Source organism: Lygodium microphyllum, chromosome 14 (genome assembly GCF_053477565.2).
Source record: "Lygodium microphyllum isolate KBCC chromosome 14, Lygodium_microphyllum_v1.1.10, whole genome shotgun sequence".
Lineage (NCBI taxonomy): Eukaryota > Viridiplantae > Streptophyta > Polypodiopsida > Schizaeales > Lygodiaceae > Lygodium > Lygodium microphyllum.
In genome coordinates this window covers 154,631,256-154,653,037 of record NC_141148.1, presented here as the reverse complement: position 1 = coordinate 154,653,037, position 21,782 = coordinate 154,631,256, and the positions used below count along the sequence as shown (strand labels likewise).

General features: G+C 43.2%; 1 protein-coding gene across 4 annotated transcripts in view; it reads right to left on the bottom strand.

The window, feature by feature from the left end:
* Window positions 1-21,782, bottom strand: part of LOC148026262 (ATP-dependent DNA helicase Q-like 2) — a 128,798-nt gene that overhangs the window by 93,926 nt on the left and 13,090 nt on the right. For 3 of the 4 annotated variants that reach the window (XM_087693567.1, XM_087693571.1, XM_087693568.1), the window contains one exon: window positions 5,244-5,479. In XM_087693567.1, coding sequence (XP_087549693.1) covers window positions 5,244-5,479 — 236 coding nt within the window. The remainder of the gene's footprint in view (window positions 1-5,243; window positions 5,480-21,782) is intronic. The other variant, XM_087693570.1, reaches the window with a different exon arrangement.

Genomic DNA, 21,782 nt, shown 5'->3' with positions numbered 1-21,782 from the left:
AAATTAATTTTTCAGAATTAATTAATTCTGAAAATTAATTTCAGCTTAATTCTAAAAATTAATTTCAGCCCTCTTGACCCTGCCCAAAGTTAAACATGCCCATCTGTAATGAAATTGGCTAGGCCATTTGCAACTTGGAGTGGTTCCCAACCTCTGTAATCCCTAGCGTCACCACTGACACTTAATGGCCAAACAATTGTCCTAGGGTCCAACCTGGACCCAACTGACCACCAAAACCTAGCTGGCATAACTTAACACAGCTTTTGCCTTTAACACCCACTGCATCCTCGGGGTCCTTGGCCCGCTCCCATGAAATAACTGCCATGTGCATCACATGTGCTAAACAACCTTGCACATTTGATTAATAACTTACTTAATCAAATGTTACTAGCAAGATTAAAGCATCTCAAAATTTCACGTCCCCGTGACACTCGAACTCCTGTATCTCAAGGATCTGGGCAAGGGTAATGAGCTCGAAGGTGTGTCGTACTTCAAACACATCCCGAATCACAACAAGGCAGCCTCCGGATATCAAACACCAGCAACCGCAGCCAAGGAAGGCTGGATCTGATACAGATAGCAGTGCAGGAAAGAGAAAGACTAAAAAAGCAAAGGAGGAGAGAGAAGCAAACGCAGGCTGCAAGAGAGAGAAAACAGCAAACACAAGTTGCAGGATGATGGCAACAACTGGAGAAGAGAGAAAATCTGCAGGTAAGCAACTGGGGCCTGAAAATGCAGTAGTATGCTGCCCCTTCCTCTACTACATTCTAGTCTAGGTAATGTGGTCATCCCTCACGACTCTCCGATGCTAGAGAGGAAGAGTGAGAGGGTGCTGAGATGGGGCAGCCAAACTTCATCTATACAGGTATACACGTGTACATGTTCCAAAGAGGGACGTCCCTAATGCATCGTTTGGCAAGTTTGCTAGCTGTAGACATATGGCTGATTAGCAAACGCAACAAAAATCAATGTAAATTGTGCAATCGAGGCTAGAAACAGGTGCCAAACTAATGTAGACAGCAATGGGCAACTCCAGATGAGATGTCCTCCGTGAACGCAGTGTGGGCAACAAAGCTAGAGGGCCTGAAACTTACAAAAACAAGATTGGGGAGAGTGTTGGCTGCATGCCTATTTATAGAAAGTTTGGGATACCCAAATCAGGGTTTCCACGGTTTTTTTTTTTTATAAGAAGGTTTCTTCATTAATTAAGTGTGTTTTGGGGCTGTTTAAATCAGGCTAATGCAGTTTTAGCTCAACAAAAAGTACCCAAGAGAGTTGTAACTCCATACTAATAGAGGGATGGTTGTCCAAGAATTGATATTATTTGCTCCTAAAACTGTCACAATAAATTAGAAAGGGCCTCTGATAAGTCCAAACAAGCTAAAATGGAACAGTGACAGCACACCATGCCAAGGCTATAATAAGGTCATCCAGCAGACACTAGTGAGCTTCAAGCATTGTCCAATATACACATAACAAAGACTGGCACATTTATGCGAGCATTGGGACATTTAAAGGACACTGGTAAGCCTCAAACACTGTCCAGCCAACACATAACAAATACTGGCACATTTATGCAAGCATCTCTGCTTATGTTGGTGATTGGAAAACATATTATGGGGTGCAAAGATATTTTCTAATCCATCCAGTTATGCTATAGCTGCTTTTGAACCAAGTTTGGATGTGCAGTCAGTTGCTATTTTTCAATTAGAAGCACCTCAAAATGTAACTTCCAGATACATGTTTGACCTATTCTAGGTGCCCATTCTGGTTCTGACAATTTTCTATCTGAGTCAATGCTCTGCATCTGATTTGAATTTGAATTCAATATTGAAAATTCTAAGCATACATAGTTCATTTTGAAAAAACAACGAAACTGAATATCTGCAATATTAACAATGACAAGGTCCAACAGAATAGCTCATTTTAAAATAACAATGAAACTGTACATCTGCGATATAAAAAATGACTAAGTGCAACACAATCAATCAACTTGGCAATAGACGTATGTCTTGATAACATCCATGTTAAATCCTTTCCCCTTTATAAAAATTGAATTTGTCTCTATCTGAATTTGAAATTGATAGAGTCTCTTATAGGTGTGGATGGATTTTCTGAAGTGGCATGTTGTCCAAGATAGTATTTCGCTATACCAAGCATTCTAGCATGTGTCAACTACAAACGGTTGTAATCTAGGATTCTGTCAAACTGTAGATCAAGGACTCCTTAAGTCGGCTTTAAAATTTGTGAAGCGACATGATCATAGGTTTGAAAAGAAGTCACCAAGAGAGGATGCCAAAACCCATTGTACAAGAAAGGGTTATGGTCAATATGTGATATTGAGTACATGGAGTAAAGACAGCATAAGAAAGAGGGCGCTCATTGTGAAGATAAGGACATCGCAAAAAGGACAGCTCTCGGCAAATATATCTACAGAGCAATCTCACTCCAATCCAAGTAGCACACAATAGACATGTATGTCACGGATACTAGACACATGACTAAAAGGAAATGGACCATATATTTAGATAGAAAGATAATTATTGCAGGGATATTTGAAGAGACCTTCAAAAGGGGAAACATCATGTTACATAGAAAGACATATCAATGTCAAGGAAGCTTGTTGCCTAAGGTGAGAGAATATAAATGGGAGTCGTCGTACTGCCCACAACCACATACATCAGAACGCAAGAGAGTATCAACAAGGCAAGCAGCTATACAAAGATGGTATGTCTAGATAGTCAAGCGACACAAGGCCTGTTAAGTAAGGCTATATTCACCCACAAAAAATGTTACCTAATGACAAATTAATGGCCAATTTTATTTATCACGACTCTATAGAAACAGAATTTGTATCATTTTTCATTAATTTGTCTATATAATGATTTATTAAATTTGTTTCCTTTGAACTAATTAGATATAAAGAAAAGTGCATTGGAGCTGGCCACCCACTGATGAGTGATCACAGGTTATGGTGGACCCACGCGGTGGGTTAGAGAAAAGATAGTTCACACTTCCACCTATATGGGCCGATTGGGCGCCTGTGACTAGAACTCACGCATATCAGGGTTAGACTCGCACACAGAAAGGATTGATGCCTTGAAGTGTGTGCTAGATCCGCTAGAACAAACAGTTACAATCAACAAGATGGCATGATCATGAAATGCTTGTACAATGTGCATGTGTGGGCTGAAAGCTTGAAATGCACATTTCTTTGCATAGGAAAGTCACATGAAGATTCTGATACCGTTTTTGCGATGTACACGGAAAAAGCTTTCATATGACATCCATATTGGGGGGTCCCTAAATTTTAGGAGCCTCGAATTCGTCTAAAAATGCTAGTCCTAAAAAATAGGGATGTCATTCTAAAAATAGTAAATTCTGTACTCTGACTGTACTTACTAAATTTGGTTGTTTCTATTCTTGACAGTATTCAGCCCAAAAAGGAAGGCCATAGAGAAGAGACAAGTGTCAAGACACTTGTCACACAAGTTTCCAAGTGTCCCACCACTTGTCATATCTCATGACATGTGGCTGGACACTTGTCTTGTGCTACTCCACTTTTCCCTTTTGTACTAGCTCTTCCCTCTCCTATAAATAAGAGCTCGTTTTTCTTCATTCAGCATCATTTTTCTTTGCTGTAAACTCATGTAGAGCACCCACAGATAGCCAGAAACTGGCCCCATTCATCCCTATCATCATCCCCCACTTTTCCATTATCAAATTCCTCCATATCCCCTCTTCTATCACTGCTGTTTTACAGGACAGCAAGCCTATAAATTCATTACAGCACCTCCTTCTCGAGCTCTTTCTTCCATTTTAGCAACAAGAAGCAAGCCCTATCCATGTACTGCTGATCAACGATGGAGAAAGGCTGATTTCCCCTCTTTCTTCCCTCATACTGTAAAGAAATCAGTTCTTATCATTGCATAATAGATAATGCATGTGTGTTTGTACATCTTTGCATGATCTTGTGAGAGTGAGAATTACTTCTCCTCACTCTCAGGTTGATTGTAACTGAGCTCTTCCCTAAGGGACTCGGGTTGAGCAGAAATACATTCCTTCGGGGGGGGTTGCCCATCTTCAACCCTCAATCTTGTCTCCATTACTTTTACATTTTCATGGCTGTAATTTTGTGAGTAATTTTTCATTTTCAACTTTAAGTGTTCATTCTCTTTTATATTAAATCTCGAAAACAAGCGAATTTCATAATTGTTAAGCATACTACGTTGTTTGGGGCGTTTACATTATTCCACAGAATACGGTCCCAAACAGGGGAAATTTTAATTAACTACAAAAAGTTCTCAATGGGCAACCATTGCTCAAACTCTATAAAAAGGTGGCCAAAGGGAACCAGTCTAGATCTCACATGTTCCACACATCAGCCATCATCCTGTCCACATGTGCACCAGCCTATCCATGCCCACAGCCTGTTTTCCATGCAAGCTGCCAGCATTCTACATCTGATGCAGCTGCTGCGACAACTGCTCCAAGTGCTGCTACGACTGCTACTGCTGCTGCACACATCATATCCAGGTCTTCCATGTCATCATCTACATCAGGCAATGGTCATTCCAGCCTGTCATGCTGCTGTTTCCTGCCAAATGCAGCCTCTACTGCGTCAATTTCCATGCTTGCTGTTCACAGTGCTGCTATTCAGAAGGAAGCATCCTGCGCCTCTATAAGACATTATTCATCCTGCCAGCTGGTCATGATTCATCCAACACCACCATGTCTATCAAAAAGGCAGAACTCACATATGCCAGATAAATATCAGATTATCATAATTGGTCATTCCTAACAAGGATATACGAACCACCATGGAGTCTGAACTTAGTAACCGAGTGGAAAGACAGAGATGCAAGGAAAAGAACAAGCATGCTTCAAGAGAGACTGTTCTACTCTAGATAATGTATTCTTTGGAGGCCCTTATTGAGGAGGGCAGCATCTCTACACAGCTTTACATTTTGACAAGGATTCTAGAGGAAAACAAATGAGGTTGCGTCAGTCTTAAATAGCAATTAACCTGGGGTCACTAGTTAAGATTCAGGTGTAGCATCATCTCACTTTTCAGCAGTCACTAGTTAAGATTCAGGTGTAGCATCATCTCACTTTCAGCAGCTTCATGTAATAGCCTTGAGAATACATGGAAAAGCATTCAGTTGAACTCATGAAAACTGCAAAAAGAGTTACACAGCTAGTAATTTTCTTTAGATTTTGCAATGTTGACTGCTAGTACTTACCTCTCGCTGATTAGTTCGATAAGATGGAATACCGAAGATGTTCAAAAGACAATCATGAGCCTCTTTGTCCCATGGAAAAGACCCTGCCCAATCCTCTTCTGAAGCATCTGTTAGATTATTATGGCTCCTTGTTTCTTTACTTGCACCACTAATTTCACATACATCAAGCAAATTTTGCAGTTCTTCTTTCTGCCCCAGGAGCTTTTCTTGACGCTCAAGTAAACAGGCTATCTGTTCTGAGAACAGAAAAAACAAAAGTGAAAGGTGGCATCATAAGTTCTAATTCAAGTATGGTAAGTCCTAACTTGAATACAAACTGAAAATGGTGAAATTGCAATCCAAGAATAACAATTACATATTTGGATGCCTTGCACAATACATGTGTGTCCACAATATACAAGAACAGCTCCTCAAAGTGGCACTCAGGAGTTAGACAAATGTATGCATCAGCTAGCCTAATAATACTCAGAGAGCGTGATGTAAATGCAGGAAGGTACAGAAAAGCAGCAAGCAACGTCCTCAATGACTTTAAACACACTATTGTATTCTAGCCACATCTTAGTCTAGGAAGGAGGCCATCCTCAGTTCTATTGAAGTCATCAGGATCAAGAAAAGGCATTCCAGCCTCAGCACTCTCCTTGACCGTTCCACAAACTGCCTCTTTTATTGTGTCCATTTTCAATGTCAAGAGCCTCTTGCAACTTAGAAAAGATGGATCATACCAATTTGTTTGAACCCATATGTTCATGTAAGGATCTGATATGAGTAATCCAAAAGAGGGCTACAGACCAGAAAACTAAACAAAAAACACTAATGCTGCTGCCTAGTTTTGTGAAATTTATGCGACAATACATCCTGGCTCCACAACAGTAAAACATAGATTATAGCACCTCCAAAACAGTACCACCCAAAACAGTACCAATCAACTATATTCTAGGTATGCATCTTCATTACTGGAGATTGGCTTGGAGTTGCTGCACCTGGGTTTGCTGCTGGGATAGGCTACCCTACTAGTCGTTTGCTTGTTGGAGAACATATGGCTATTGATGTATCAAACATCCATTTAGCAATTGTTTTTATAGTTGGTCTGCTGCCCACACTATTTCCAGATCACTTAGACATCATCAGATACATCCAGATTATTATTGCTGTGTTTTGGGATCTGTTGGAGTCCAATATACTTTGATACCCATGCCTTCAGCCACCTTTGCCCCAATCTCGGAGACATGGAGGTTCGAGGCCCTATCTTCATTACTAAAACTACTAAAATGTCACAACTCTATAGAAACAGAATTTGTATCCTTTTTCATTAATTTGTCTATATAATGATTTATTAAATTTATTTCCTTTGCACTAATTAGATATAAAGAAAAGTGCATTAGAGCTGGCCACTGATGAGTGGTCACAAGTTATGCTGGACCCACACGGTGGGTTAGAGAAAAGATAGTTCACACTTCCACCTATATGGCCCGATTGGGTGCCTGTGACCAAAACTCACGCATATCAGGGTTAGACTCGCACACAAAAAAGATTGATGCCTTGAAGTGTGGGCTAGATCCACCAGAACAGACAGTTACAATCAACAAGATGGCATGATCATGAAATGCTTGTATAATGTGCATGTGTGGGCTGAAAGCTTGAAATGCACATTTCTTTGCATAGGAAAGACACATGAAGATTCTGATACCGTTTTTGCGATGTACACGGAAAAAGCTTTCATATGACACCCATATTGGGGGTGTCCCTAAATTTTACGAGGTCCCTAAATTTTAGGAGCCTCGAATTAGCCTAAAAATGCTAGTCCTAAAAAATAGGGATGTCATTCTAAAAATAGTAAGTTCTGTACTCTAACTGTGCTTACTAAATTTGGTTGTTTCTATTCTTGACAGTATTCAGCCCAAAAAGGAAGGCCATAGAGAAGAGACAATCAAGACACTTGTCACACAAGTTTCCAAGTGTCCCACCACTTGTCACATCTCATAACATGTGGCTGGACACTTGTCTTGTGCTACTCCACTTTCCCCTTTTGTACTAGCTCTTCCCTCTCCTATAAAAAGAGCTCGTTTTTCTTCATTCAGCATCATTTTTCTTTGCTGTAAACTAATGTACAGCACCCACAGATAGCCAGAAACTGGCCCCATCCATCCCCATCATCATCCCCCACTTCTCCATTATCAAATTCCTCCATATTCCCTCCTCTATCATTGCTGTTTTACAGGACAACAAGTCTGTAAATTCATTACAGCACCTCCTTCTCAAGCTCTTTCTTCCATTTTAGCAACAAGAAGCAAGCCCTATCCATGTACTACTGTTCAACGATGGAGAAAGGCTGATTTTCCCTCTTTCTTCTCTCATACTGTAAAGAAATCAGTTCTTATCATTGCATAATAGATAATGCATGTGTGTTTGTACATCTTTGCATGATCTTGTGAGAGTGAGAATTACTTCTCCTCACTCTCAGGTTGATTGTAACTAAGCTCTTCCCTAAGGGACTTGGGTTGAGCAGAAATACATTCCTTCAGGGGGAGGGGGGGTTTGCCCATCTTCAACCCTCAATCTTGTCTCCATTACTTTTACACTTTCATGGCTGTAATTTTGTGAGTAATTTTCATTTTCAGCTTTAAGTGTTCATTCTCTTTAATATTAAATCTCAAAAACAAGCGAATATCATAATTGTTAAGCATACTTCAATTTTAGGGACCTCCTAAAATTTAGGGACGCCCCCAATATGGGTGTCATATGAAAGCTTTTTCCGTGTACATCGCAAAAACGGTATCAGAATCTTCATGTGACTTTCCTATGCAAAGAAATGTGCATTTCAAGCTTTCAGTCCACACATGCATATTATACAAGCATTTCATGATCATGCCATCTTGTTAATTGTAACTGTCTGTTCTGGTGGATCTAGCCCACGCTTCAAGGCATCAATCTTTTCCGTGTGCGAGTCTAACCCTGATATGCGTGAGTTTTGGTCACAGGCACCCAATCGTGCCATATATATGGAAGTATGAACTATCTTTTCTCTAACCCACCGCGTGGATCCACCATAACCTGTGACCACTCATCAGTGGCCAGCTCTAATGCACTTTTCTTTATATCTAATTAGTACAAAGGAAATAAATTTAATAAATCATTATATAGACAATTTAATGAAAAAGGATACAAATTCTGTTTCTATAGAGTTGTGACATAAAACTCTTTTATGAAACCTTAATAGATAGTATTATAGTATTGTAAGAGAAATTTACTAGAATTTTTTTAAGCCAAATAGATAGAGAGAGAGAGAGAGTGTGTGTGTGTGTTGATAAAGATCCAAAGTTCTTAATGTAAAAGAGGGTCTAAGATAGTATTATAGGAGAGAATTGCTAAAATTCTTTAAAGCCAAAGAAGGAGGCGTTGGTGTCTCATTCTTTGACTTAAAAATTTTCTACCCATTACAATAGGTTTGTAACGTGCCCGCCCTCAAATTGCGGGACACGTCTTAGCAACCCACCGAGAGATCAATCTAGAAGACGGCGCCCGACACTCCCAAGGAATGACACGGGGTTTGCCAACTAGGGTCTCTCGATTCTGCCCCGCAACGGAACTTATCCGACCGTTCCCACTAGGATCGACCTGAATTCCGGCTTCCTAGCAGTCGAGTCTGCCTAACAGCCTTCTAGCGTCGGTCTACAGCCGCTCCACTTTGCGTAGATACAACTGGACCCAAGCAAACTCATACCGCACTTGGTTCAAAGAGAATGGAAAACGAGAGGGATACATCGCTCGACCTCTCTGCCCGTAGGGCATAGTCCCATTCCAGTCCCTAACAGTATGAATCTGGATTCTAACCAACACTGTCTAAGGTCATTGTCTCACCTTCCCTAACATTCCTCGCTAATATTTTCTTTTGAGAAAAGCTCTCAGCTAACCAAGACCACCTTTCCGTAGGATAGACCCATTGGTCACATCCACCACCCTTCCCTCGGGGGTTGTTTTAGTTATCTAATTACCTACCACATTATGTTTGACACATAAAAACAACTTCCTTAATTAACCCTATTAATCACAGGTTCCTTTACGTAATTTAGGGCATTGACACGAAAACGAGATAAAACAAGATCAAACACTTCCTTAACTTATCTTCAGATTAATGTTTGTCTCCTGCCCATACAGGAGAATTAAGTGTTTATTTCTGCCTCCGCAAAAAAATCCTTCCATCTCCCAACAATAAAACCCGAAGGTTTATCCTCCCAAGATTCCGCCTTGTAACTAGTATCAAGGCCTCGAGATCCCATCTCGAGTCACGTAGAACACTTGTGTAGGACCCGGAGGCATTGGGATTTACGACTAGAGCCCCCACTGGCACCCAAACATCCTCCTACTCCAAGTAATTTCCACGGAGAAACCTCTCGCAGCGGGTTCGGTCCACATTCCCGGCGCAGATTCATAACCCCCTTGGTTAGGGTTTGGCAGCTCGCGGGGGGTAGCTAGCGCCATCCTTCCTTAATTATTCCTTTAGGGAATCAATCACAGCTGAAGCACCCAGCTTACAAACAATTACCAAGGAAAACATCCCTTTCATTTCCAATCAAGAAAATATCATTTTCTACATCAAGCAATCACTTGCTTATAAACCACTGGTCCTTAGTAGGGATCTCCTCTTACCAAGGCAACCAGTCAATTATTTTAGAAATATCCTTTTCGAAACAACCGAGCATAAGCCTTGATCAACGTTCCATTTAGAGTCAGCTTAGTAGCCTGGCTTAATCCTGGAGAATATCCACTTCCAATAATCTAAGACAAGATCCTTAAAAACAACTCACAAGCACGTGTGTTTAATCACTCAACTTCTTTTGAATCCCTCTTTCCCTTAGGTTTTTCTCTAGGAATCCAAGTTGTGAATCCTCAATTTTCTTGCACGTCTTTTAAAATACTTGGTAATGTTTAAAGCGTGTTAGATATATTGCATGACTTGTCATACATTCTTTCTATCTTCTCTTAGTGCGATGCTATGCAGAATTTTCTAATCAAACTTATCTCGCATGCACAAGGTGCATTTAGTATATTAGTACAACCTAAACAATCTTTAACTCTCTTCATATCTGTCAATGAGTACTTGTTCCTAGAGTGCACGGTCTCATGTGACTTGAGTATATCAAGTTTAAACTCAATTCACTTATCGCCTCTATGCTCTAACATAAGTAAAAGATAATCATATAATGCATAAAAATCTTTCCTTATAAGCGATCCATGAAAGTCTAAGAACCTGTTAGTATTCTAAATGCAATTTTACCCTAATATTTCATGCAGTCTCCAAACATAAACATTGGTTGTCATAGGATAGGACAACCTATTCGTGGTATACAAGATCAAGACCTATCTTCCGCGTGGAATGCAAAATAGATGACAAGTCCTCTATGCTTCTGTGCAGTTGCATCCTATGAATGGAAGCTAATATTTCATGTATTTATTTTAATCACGAGAGTAAACCATGGACTACAGTTAACAAATCATGCACCAAACTAAGTGAAAGTCTATCATTTTATGTGACATATTATGAAAACCTTATCATTTCATGTGGCGGAATGAAATCAATAGTTCTTCCCTAGGCCAAGGAGAACCTGGTTTCCCGAGACAGGGTCTAAAGTTGCACTAATTCCCACGTTGGCTATACTCGATGCTCCATCATTGGCCGCAATTCCAACGGCTCCAACTGCACCATGAATTCCATCTGTACTTGTCCCCTGAGCATCTAGGGTAGTTCCCGCGGTCTTCACTCCTTCTTTGCGCTTGGGGGCCATGGTAAGTAGCTAGCCCAAAACTCTCGCTCTTCTTCCCTTCCCTTCCCTTCCTTCTCTTCTCCTCCTCTTCTCTCTCTTCTCTCTCACTCTTCTTCTCCTCCTCCTCTCCTCCTTCTCTCACTCTTCTTCCCTTCTCTTTCTTCTCTTCTCCTCCTCTTCTCCCCTTCTCTTTCTTCTCTTCTCCTCCTCTTCTCACTCTTCTCTCTCTCCCTTCCTCTTCCCTTCTCTTCCTCCTCTTCTCCTCCTCTTTTCTCACTCTTCTTTCCTTCTCTTTCTTCTCTTCTTCTCCTCTTCTCACTCTTCTCTCTCACCCTCCTTCTCCTCTTCTCTTCCCCCTTAATTCTCTTCTTTCTCCTCCTTTACGCGGATCACGTCGGGGGAGGAGCCGAGGGCTGAACCTGCAGCGGAGGGGGAGAGGTGGCACGGCGGTGCCACCCGCCACCTGGGGGCTGCATGCCCCCCTCCCTTTTGTTAGCAGAGTATTTGTCAGCTCATGTGTGAGTCTGAGCTTGATCTGGGCTAGGCATTTTTATTAGGTATTTTAGGTATTTTTCTGGTGTGGCATTTTATGCCAGTGGAGCATATTTATGCACTAGTCGGCCAGCATTAATGTTGTCCGACCAGCATTATTGCTCCCCACTTTTTCAACCTATTTATACTCAGTGCTCCTCCTCAGTCATCATCATCATCTTCACCATCTGCAGACTCTGTGGAGAGAGGAGCCAGTGCCAGTGCCAGTGCCCACGCAGCCAGTGACTCACTGTTGTATGCGATTGTCTCGTGTTCAGATATATGGATTCCATTTCCCGTGCATACATCTGAGTTCTCATCTGTATCGTGTTCTTTTCTTTTCTCTTTTTGTCTTGTGTTTCAGCAGTTTATTTCAGCACATGTTTATGCTTTCACCGCTGCTCCACTTCTGACATGGTATCAGTTTTCAGGATTTGTGTTTCTGCTGTGTTTTCTTGCTGATTTCAGGACTGTTTTGTACCCCTGCTGATCAGACGACTGCTGTCGCAGCCAGGCGACCTGTTTTGGGGCTGTTTTCAGCCTGCGTTTTTTGCAGTCTTCCCATCGCCTGCTGCCTACGCACCCTCTGCTGCCTGCGTTTTTCATCTGCAGCTGCTGGCGACAGTTTTCTACCTGTTTTTCTCCAGTTTACAGCCTGCGTTTTGCTGATTCAGCGTCTCTCGTGGCTGGGTGACTATTACTTCAGGCTGTTTTTGTTGTTTTTGGCAGTTTTTGACTGATTTTTTGACTTTTTGCAGCAGATTTTGTCTTCTATTGCTCAGATTTTGGGTTATATTGCATGTGAACTCTCATTTTCTGCAGTCTGTGCTTGTGTTTTGGCTGTGTTTCCTCTCTCAATTCCATCTCTTCTCTACTTCTCTTCTTATCCTCTCCATATGGCTCCTCCGTGCACTTCCACTAATGATAAGTTACATGGACCTGATTATCTCGCATGGGATGCTGTCATGAAAGCTTGGTTTGTGCAGAAGCGGTTATGGTACATCGTCTGTGAAGCTATTCCTCGACCTCTCTGTCCTTTTCCTCTTCCTGACGACTTTGATGAGGACAACCATGAGGAAGCGGTGCTCACATGGGACTCGGACGGTTCCCGTGCTTACTCGGCGTTGCTTCGGTGTATTTCTAAAGTGGTCTTACCGGCGGTTACTTCTTGTAGGACATCTCCTGAAGTATGGCAAAAGTTGCAGCAGATATACGAGGCACCTTTCACCATGCGGGCCGTCACACTTTATGGCCAGCTCCAGCAGATGAAGTTTGAACCGAAAGATACTATTCAATCTTTTCTTCTTCGTGTTACGCAGGTACAGGACCAGCTTCGGCACATGCACTCTGCTCTTCTCGAGGCGCATCTCGTCGGGACAGTCCTCTACAAGCTCCCCCCGGAGTTTGATGAAGTGGCCAATGCTTTGCGGGCGCAGACATCATCGACTCCTGTCAGTTTTAGACATATGACCTCGATGCTTCTTGAGCATGAGACATCCTTGAGATTACAGGGGCGGCTTCTGGCACATTATGGAGGCGAGGCTTATGTAGCTTTAGAGAGGGGTGACGGGAAGAAGAGGTCGAAGGCCCAGTGTTACCACTGTGGTAAGAAGGGACATTTGCGGCAGGACTGCAAGACATTAGCGGCTTCCAGGAAGAAGGAGCAGAAGACGAAGCGGGATGTTGACTATATCGATGAGTTCTCACCTTCATCGGACTCCGACTCAGATCCTCCGACCAAGGTGAAGTCCAAGGCGGGGAAGGGATTCTCTTCTTCGGATCGCGGGAAGGGCTTGGTGGCCCCTTCCTCGGCTACTTTCTAGTGGTGGTGATGAGGTCATCCCTCACGACTCTCTTGTGCCAGAGAGGGAGTGTGAGCGGGTGTTCAGATGGGGCAGCCGTGCCTCATCTATACTTTTATACAGGTGCACAGGTTCCAGAGAGGGACGTCCCTGACGCATCGACTTCAGTCTGGTGGAATCAAATCCTAGACCTGGGATTGACATCCAGGTTCATGATGAGCTGGTCATCTGACAGAGAGCGGGAGGCTTTCGTCTGGAGCTCACATGAGGGGACACTTTGGCGGTCTAGCCAAAGGCGGGGAATCCATGGTCACCTATGTTCAGGGGCATTTTTGACAGGATGGTCTTGTATGCTACTGCGAGACATTGATAATGGACACAGAGACATGCTATGATCTTCTCTATTTTCAGGTGTTTGGTACGATCGACATCGACATCAGGTTCTCTCCGAGACACCTTGGTGGTGGCTTGATCACCCACTGCTTGGGTATCCATGGTTCTACTTGGTGGTTCTATGTTGTATAGTTTTTGATCCCTTTTCATTGTACTGTTGTCTTGTATTAGATCACTCATGATCTGAGAGAGGGTGTTAGCAGAGTATTTGTCAGCTCATGTGTGAGTCTGAGCTTAATCTAGGCTAGGCATTTTTATTAGGTATTTTAGGTATTTTTCTGGTGTGGCATTTTATGCCAGTGGAGCATATTTATGCACTAGTCGGCTAGCATTAATGCTGTCCGACCAGCATTATTGCTCCCCACTTTTTCAGTCTGTTTATACTCAGTGCTCCTCCTCAGTCATCATCATCATCTTCACCATCTGCAGACTCTGTGGAGAGAGGAGCCAGTGCCAATGCCAGTGCCCACGCAGCCAGTGACTCACTGTTGTATGCGACTGTCTCGTGTTCAGATATATGGATTCCATTTCCCGTGCATACATCTGAGTTCTCATCTGTATCGTGTTCTTTTCTTTTCTCTTTTTGTCTTGTGTTTCAGCAGTTTATTTCAGCACATGTTTATGCTTTCACCGCTGCTCCACTTCTGACACCTTTACCACTTGGCTCTCTCTCTCTCTCTCTCTCCTCGCCATGCAGTCGGCAGGGGAGAGAGAGGGGGAAAAAAATTTTAGAAAAATTTTTGAAAATTTCCTGGTTGTGGGGGGGGGGGGGGGGGGGGTCGTATGGGGATATTACAAGGTTCGAGAGCAGCAAAACACAAAGATCAAGACCTAAAACAATAAATAACAATAGCACAAAGCACCAAAACCAACAACTCTGGTCTTCTAATACCATGTGAGAACAAGCAACCAAACCCGAAGTATCACAACTATTGACCACTGGATTGGAATAGGGAGACCCCACTTTGGAACGTGGAGATAATGGGATTTTTTTTTTTAATATCAACTTTGGGTTTTTTTCATAATTCAGCAAAGAAGCACTTCACAAGTATTTGAAGATACTTCAAAGGCACACTCTTAACATCATTTTGGCCCAGTAAGACCAAAATGAATAGTGCATGACATATTAAGGCTAGTTGATGCTGCAAAATACGTCCATAACTAAAACAAGTCTAAAGAGTAAAGATCAAGAACCATGAATGTCTGAGGTCAAAGTATGTACGTCATATCATGAAAGAACAAACTGGTCCCTAAAATATGCAATCGGCCTACTAAAAAACTGGCTGACCAGCCATGTGGCGGTGCAAAAATGCTGACCCAACACTCCAAGGCTAATCCCATTGACTTGGGGCTAGCAGCCTCTGGCATAGCAAGGAAAAAATGGCTGCCTACTTAGTGTAAACACATCTAACACTGACTGAGGGAAGAAATGCACACAGAACTGAATGGAAAAGACAGTTAGAGCTCCAATGTCTCCATCAGACTCTGATGGAACTCACAACGAAATGATGACAAACTGACTGGACAAAATGGCATGCTAACACCCCATCTCAAATCTTGGGAGTATTTGGAGACCCAACAACCTCATATCATGAAGCATAGAAGCTTGTGGAAGAGGCTTCGTGCAAAGATCCGCTACATTGTCTTCCATGGGATAGTAGGTCACCCCTAACTCAAAATCCACAATGCTCCCTGAACAAGTTGGTACTGGACCTCAATGTGCTTTGTGCAAGCATGAAACACAAGGTTCTTCACTAGAGCTAAGGCACTCTAGTTATCCAAATGCACTTGTGTGGGTTCTGTTTATGGAAAGCTAATCTCCACCACCAAGTGACAGAGCTAAACTACCTCCTGAGCTATAAAACAAAGAGCACGGTATTCAACCTCCGAAGAAGATGAGGCCAAGGAAAACTGCTTCTTATTGCTCTATGAGATAGCTCTCAATCTGAGGGAGAAATCAAAACCTTTAGTGGAACCTCTAGACTCCACACCACCTACCTAATCACAGTCACTCCATCAAACGAGTAGCCCACTCTCCATACATGATCCCATAGGATCAAGTTCCCTGAAGTGGCACAACACGCGCAAAAGCAACTCTCTAATCAGCCTAAATAGGAGTCTTCATAAAATAAGACAACAATGCTACCACAAAAGAGATGTCTGGCCAAGTATGAATGAGCCAAATCAAGGATCTAACAAGACATTTGTACCTGGTAGCATCAAGAAGGCAATCTCCAATAGTAACCAACCTGGACTCCAGGTCCATGGGGTAAAAAATAGGCCGACACTCCGCCATACCAAACTCTGAAAGAAACTTGAACATATACAATACTAAGAGATGAAAATGCCCTATGCCAACTAATAGATCTCCAAACCAAGGAAGAAGTGAAGGATCCCAAAGTCTGTCGTGTCACTCTTGCCGCAAGTTCTCACGAGTCCAATTAACCTCTTGTGAGTCGCTCCCTGTGATAATCAAGTCATCCACATACAAGATGACTAAAATACACTTATCACTCCACAACCTTATAATAAAGGTTGGAATCATGATCAGATCGATGAAAGCCACTCCATAAGAAGAACTGATCAATCCTCCGGTACCAAGCCCTAGGAGCTTGCTTCAAGCCATAGAGGGCCTTACACAATCTGTAGGCACAATCCTCCTCCCCATACACAAGAAAACTAGGAGACTGAAACATAAATCTCGTCCTCTAGTATGCCGTTCAAGAAGGCAAACTTCACGTCCAAGAGCCAATATAGTGTGAATAGTAGACATACAAGTTGTAGATACGAAAGTCTCCAAATGATCCAAACCTGCCCTCCGAGCAAAACCCTTGGCAACAAGCCTAGGTACAGCCATTAGATAAGTACTTGGTCTTAAAGACCCACTTCACACCAATCACCTATTCGCAGAGTATTTGTCAACTCATGTTTAAGTCTGTGCATGCTAGTTGGGCTGCACATGCTAGCCATTATTTAGGCATTATTTTATTGATTTTTCTGTTTCACTTGTGGCACTCATGCTAGTTGGCTAGCATTAAATACTAGCCGACCAACTACCATATTTGGCATATTTTGGGTCTATTTATTCTATGGCTCCTCCTCTTCCCATTCAATCATCATCATTCTTCAAGCGGTCTTCCTATTGGAGAGAGGAGCCAGTGTCAGTGCCCACCCAACCAATGACTCACTATTGTACGCATCATTCTTGTGTTTGGTATATGGTTTCTTGTGTGGTCATCTCCTGCCTATGAGCCTCAGTCTCAGTCTGACAAGGACATTAGAAGCTCTAACATTATTTTATGTGTTTTAGACACCTTAGATGAAGGGCGCATTAGTGCATTTCTTTTTGGGCACTTTTGGCTGTCCTAGGGGCCTATTTTGGGTCCGGCCAGTTGTGGCCCCAATTTCGGCTATATGTAGGCTACTTGCCCTTCCACTCTCATTATCCATCATTGATCCTTCATGATCAGCCAACCCTCCTCATTCTCTCATCCCCCTGCTACCGTCTAGTGCCAACACTGACACGTAGAGCAGTGTATTGGGGCTGACTGTCGCAACCCTATACCTTCAGCCATTGCAGTCACATTGTTCCTTCTCTCACCTACATTTTCTCTTTATCTCCTCTCCAAGTTCACTTTGCTCTTTCCGTTGCACACTCTCACATAGTATCAAAGCCACACGTGGAAGCCAAAGATCTTGAAGAGAAGTATGCTGTCCACGACAAAACCAGCTAGGTGTCATCCACACATCTTACAACCTTTTTGTTTGCCCTCTCTAACCTGTGTTTTGCAGGACACCTCTACTCATGTTGGCTTCTCCATTAGGCAATCCTTCCCACACAGGAACTGCTGCTTTCCCCCTTGCATTTATAGCAGGGCTGCTGTCCACCTTGCGTTCTCTATCAAGATGGCCATTATTCAGGTCAGGGCAGCTATTTTCAGACCAAGACGGGGGTCTATTAAGACCAGGTGGCTACCCCCAACCCAGGGTGACAGATTTTCTGACCTATTTTACTACATCTATTGCAGTCATCTCTATGTTTTGCAAATCTATCCCTCCTGCCTGGCATTGTGTGTTCCCTTCGGCATCGGATACTCCCCGTCTACCTTGCCTAAGTCAATCTTCTTCTATACCGTGGCCCGATAGACCCCAATTATCTGGAGGACACCACCTATTGGTCGTTTTCATTCCAATGGCAGCATCTTCTTTGTTTTATTGTAGGTACTTATTGAAGAACATCTATGGCCAACGTGTATGCTTGGGGGGATAATGTGGTTGGGGACAATTCAAACTGACCACCATCCAATCTCTCTTTCCCACTATATTCTTCCAGGGATACCAGTCCCTAATTGGCATTGATGGCATTTCCTAAGTAGGTGCCAGTCCTAACCTCTCAACCTGCCTTCCACAAGCTGGATAGGATGAACTACCCTCTCCGGTCATGTCAAATGGAGTGCCTCCTCGACATATATGACCTTTGGGATTTTGTTGTTGACCCTATACCTCAGCCTACCGTGGATCCTCATGATGGTGTGACCACAAATTCGGTAGCTTTATGAGATCAGTTGAATGCCAAAGCCCACTCTTTTCTTCTTTTGAGTTGTACAGATTATGTGCTCATGCATGTTAGACGTATCCGCATTGTTGTGGAGATTTTGAGGACATTGGCATCTCTCTTCTAGATCCAAACATTTGGGCATCGATTATCTCTTGAGTTGAAGCTACAACATCTTTCTGTCACAGATTCCCCTACGATGAGGAATCACATCTACCAGATGGAGGAGCTACGGGATGAGCTTGCATCCCTTGGTACAAACATTTCTTCAAAGGACCTACCTATGCCACTTCTCTCACATCTTCCATCATCGACATAAGATGTGTTCCACACAAGTCTTCTCACTTATCATCATCGTCTCTTCCCTCTCCTTCCCCTTCCATTTTTTGCCATGCTTGCGACCCCCCATACATTTTAATTATTTTAATTATTAAATCTCTCTTACTCCCCCCTCCCAATCAGCTTAAGTGAGTCCCCCATTATTTTGTAAATGGTTAATAAGAGAAAGAGGAGAGAGAGAGAGAGAGAGAGAGAGAGAGAGTCGGGAGACTCTCACTTGGGAGAAGCTAGTCCCATTGGTGCTTGAGTAGGATGTGTGTCATTGTGAGAGATTCCTGCAAACCCCATGCACATGGCCATGCTTATGCAACTTTATCTTCGCGTATAGGACAAGCAAAGTAAAAGATAGGAAAGAGGAAGAAGTTGGAGTCATCTTCTGACCGATACAAATTTCATAGGGAAGTGTAGAGGATATTCCACGTGCCCTCATTGTGGGAAGATCTCGCACCCAAAGAAGAAGTGCTAGAGGAAATACCCTCACCTTTGTCGGAGAGCAAGATCTACATTGGAGCCTTTATTTACCTCTTCTTCATCACCCGCTATTACCACTAAGTATTTCTACACATTTATCAAGTGGAGGAGCCTTCTTTGACTATCTCATCTTCTAAGCAGCCTTGGCTCATTGATAGTGGTGCATCCAGTCATATGACTCCCTGAGGTGATTTGTTGCAAGATCTCCGTCTGTCAAAGGGTATCGTCACTACTAGTGACATTTCTTTGGTGCCTATTAGTAGTGTTGGCACCTTGCCTTTGTTGTCCGACCATCCACAAAGCTCCATTTCTGCAGCCCTATATGTTCCTAACTTGGGCTTCCCTCTTCTCTCAATTCATGGCCTTCCTAGACTTGGACCCGCACTGTCTTCATCGAGCCGGTCATCTTTGTTGAGGATTCTTCCACATGAGCCACTTTTGTGACAAGTTGGCAAGAGAGGGGGATATCTATGCTCCATTCCCCTTCCTTTGTACAGGACCCTCCAAGGCAGCTTTCTATCATTGCACCCATTCTTGATTATGCACCATTTATCCCACAGGTTCTATCCCATCCCCCACCATCTCCTCTAGTGGTTCCCTCGTACCTCCCATCCCTCTCAAAGAGGGACGATATTGGTGATGCAACTATGGATTTTCTGGACCTTTTGCTTTAGAGGGGGCTACCCAAGATCATAAGGAGTTACTTCAAGGCTCCCAATCTACTTTGGACCTTTCTTTTATGCAACAACCTCTTTTCTTCATCATCGAGCCACCATCCCTTGATGCTTCGCCCTTAGGTCCTGCTGTTTTTTTGTAGCTTATGGCACCTTCAGTAGTATCTCTCTATCGTCTCATAGTTGGATTAGAGGTTTGACTCACCCATCCCCAACTAGAGGTTTCAAGAGTAATCCATTCAAAGCCTCTCCGTTTCCATTGCCCTTTGGTAGCCTTCCGTTTGATCGGATTTTTTATGGAGAGGGAGTCTTGCTCCTTGGCTAGCTTTCTTCATCAACGGACTTCATCGACATTGGCACTCTTCCTGCCATCCTCGGATCCGCATCTCATTTGGCCTTCTGCCACATCTAGGATCTAAGGCGACATTACCAATCATCTTATGTAGTCATCTCTTGCCTGTGAGACTCAGTCTGAGTCAGACAAAGACATTAGGAGCTCTGACATTGTATTTGTATACGTCATCTTATGTGTTTTAGACACTTTAGATGGAGAGCACATTAGTGCATTTCTTTTTGGGCACTTTTGGCTGTCTTGGGCGCCCTATTTTGAGTCTGGCCACTTTTGGTCCTAGTTTTGCCTATATATAGACAACCTGCCCTTCCACTCTCATTATCCATCATTGATCCTTCGTGATCAGTTAGCCCTCCTCATTCTCTCATCCCCTTGCTACTGTCTAGCACCCACATTGAAGCATAGAGCTACATGTTGGGACTAATTGTTGCAACCTTGTATCTTCAGCCATTGCATTCACATTGTTCCTTCTCTCACCTGCGTTTTCTCTTTGTCTCCTCTCCGTGTTCACTTTTCTCTTTCTGTTGTGCACTCTCACACTTTCAATGCTAGAAGACCCAAATTTGGTACATATTAGTGCAAAAGAAACAAGTTAGGCCATTGAAAACCAAGGGAATAAAGCCAGAAGATTGGCATAGAGATGATTGGAATGAGGTTGATAAGCTATACAAGTCCACCAATATCCTATCTTTGTCTAAGCAAGTTTATTTCAATGTCATTGAGACTAACGGTGGTGCTTGGCAATTATGGGATAAAATATGTTCTCTTTATGATAAGCAAAGTGGTGCATCACAATTATATTGGTTGAAAAAGCTTGTGGACCTTCACATGAAGGAAAGGGCTGCTATGTCCTCTCATTTAAATGAGTTTCATTCCATTTTCAGCCAGCTTACTTGACATTGCATTAAAGTTAAGAACAATATAAATGTTGGGTTTGTTTGACTCACGCCTACACTCACAGAGTGTCGGTGATCTTTAGTAGGACACTCGGGCACTTTTAACACTCCCAGATTTATTCATTTTATTGTTTTAGACACTTACCGTGTTTCACACGCTTAGAGTGTGAACACCCTCTTACAACCCTAAGGTTTAAGGGTTGTACTTTGTACTTGCACAACACACTTCAGATAATTGCATTGGGTGTCATGCTCTCACACTCTGCACTGTCTACTCCACTCTCAACTGAGCTTCCATCTTTTCCTACTCTCACATTTGGTATCAAAGCTGAGTTCAACTCAGTCTTCTCTCTCTCTGCAACCAACAGCATTGGGTCTAGCTTCAGACTGGTCAACTGCTCCTTCAGACTGTAAATGCCACCAACAGCACCTCTGATTCAGCCGCCGCCGCCACGCGGACCTAATCTGCAGTGCCAGGCCAGCTGCTAGCTGCTAGCGGTACCACCAAGCACCTCCACTGCCTTCACCACCTGTGCCTCTGGTTCTAGTGCTGCCCCAGGTGCCGCCTGCTGTCTCCAGTGCCGCCGCCCGGCAGTACTCTGTGGCTGCCCTACCTATGCCCTGTTTATCCCTGCCCGCCAGGCAAATCGCTGGCCCAGCTCGCCCGCCTGCTCCAGACCTGTCGCTACCCCTGTGCCGCCCCCTGTGCATGGACGCCGCTGAAGACCTGCTGCTCCCACCTGTGCAATGCCGCCTGCAACAGC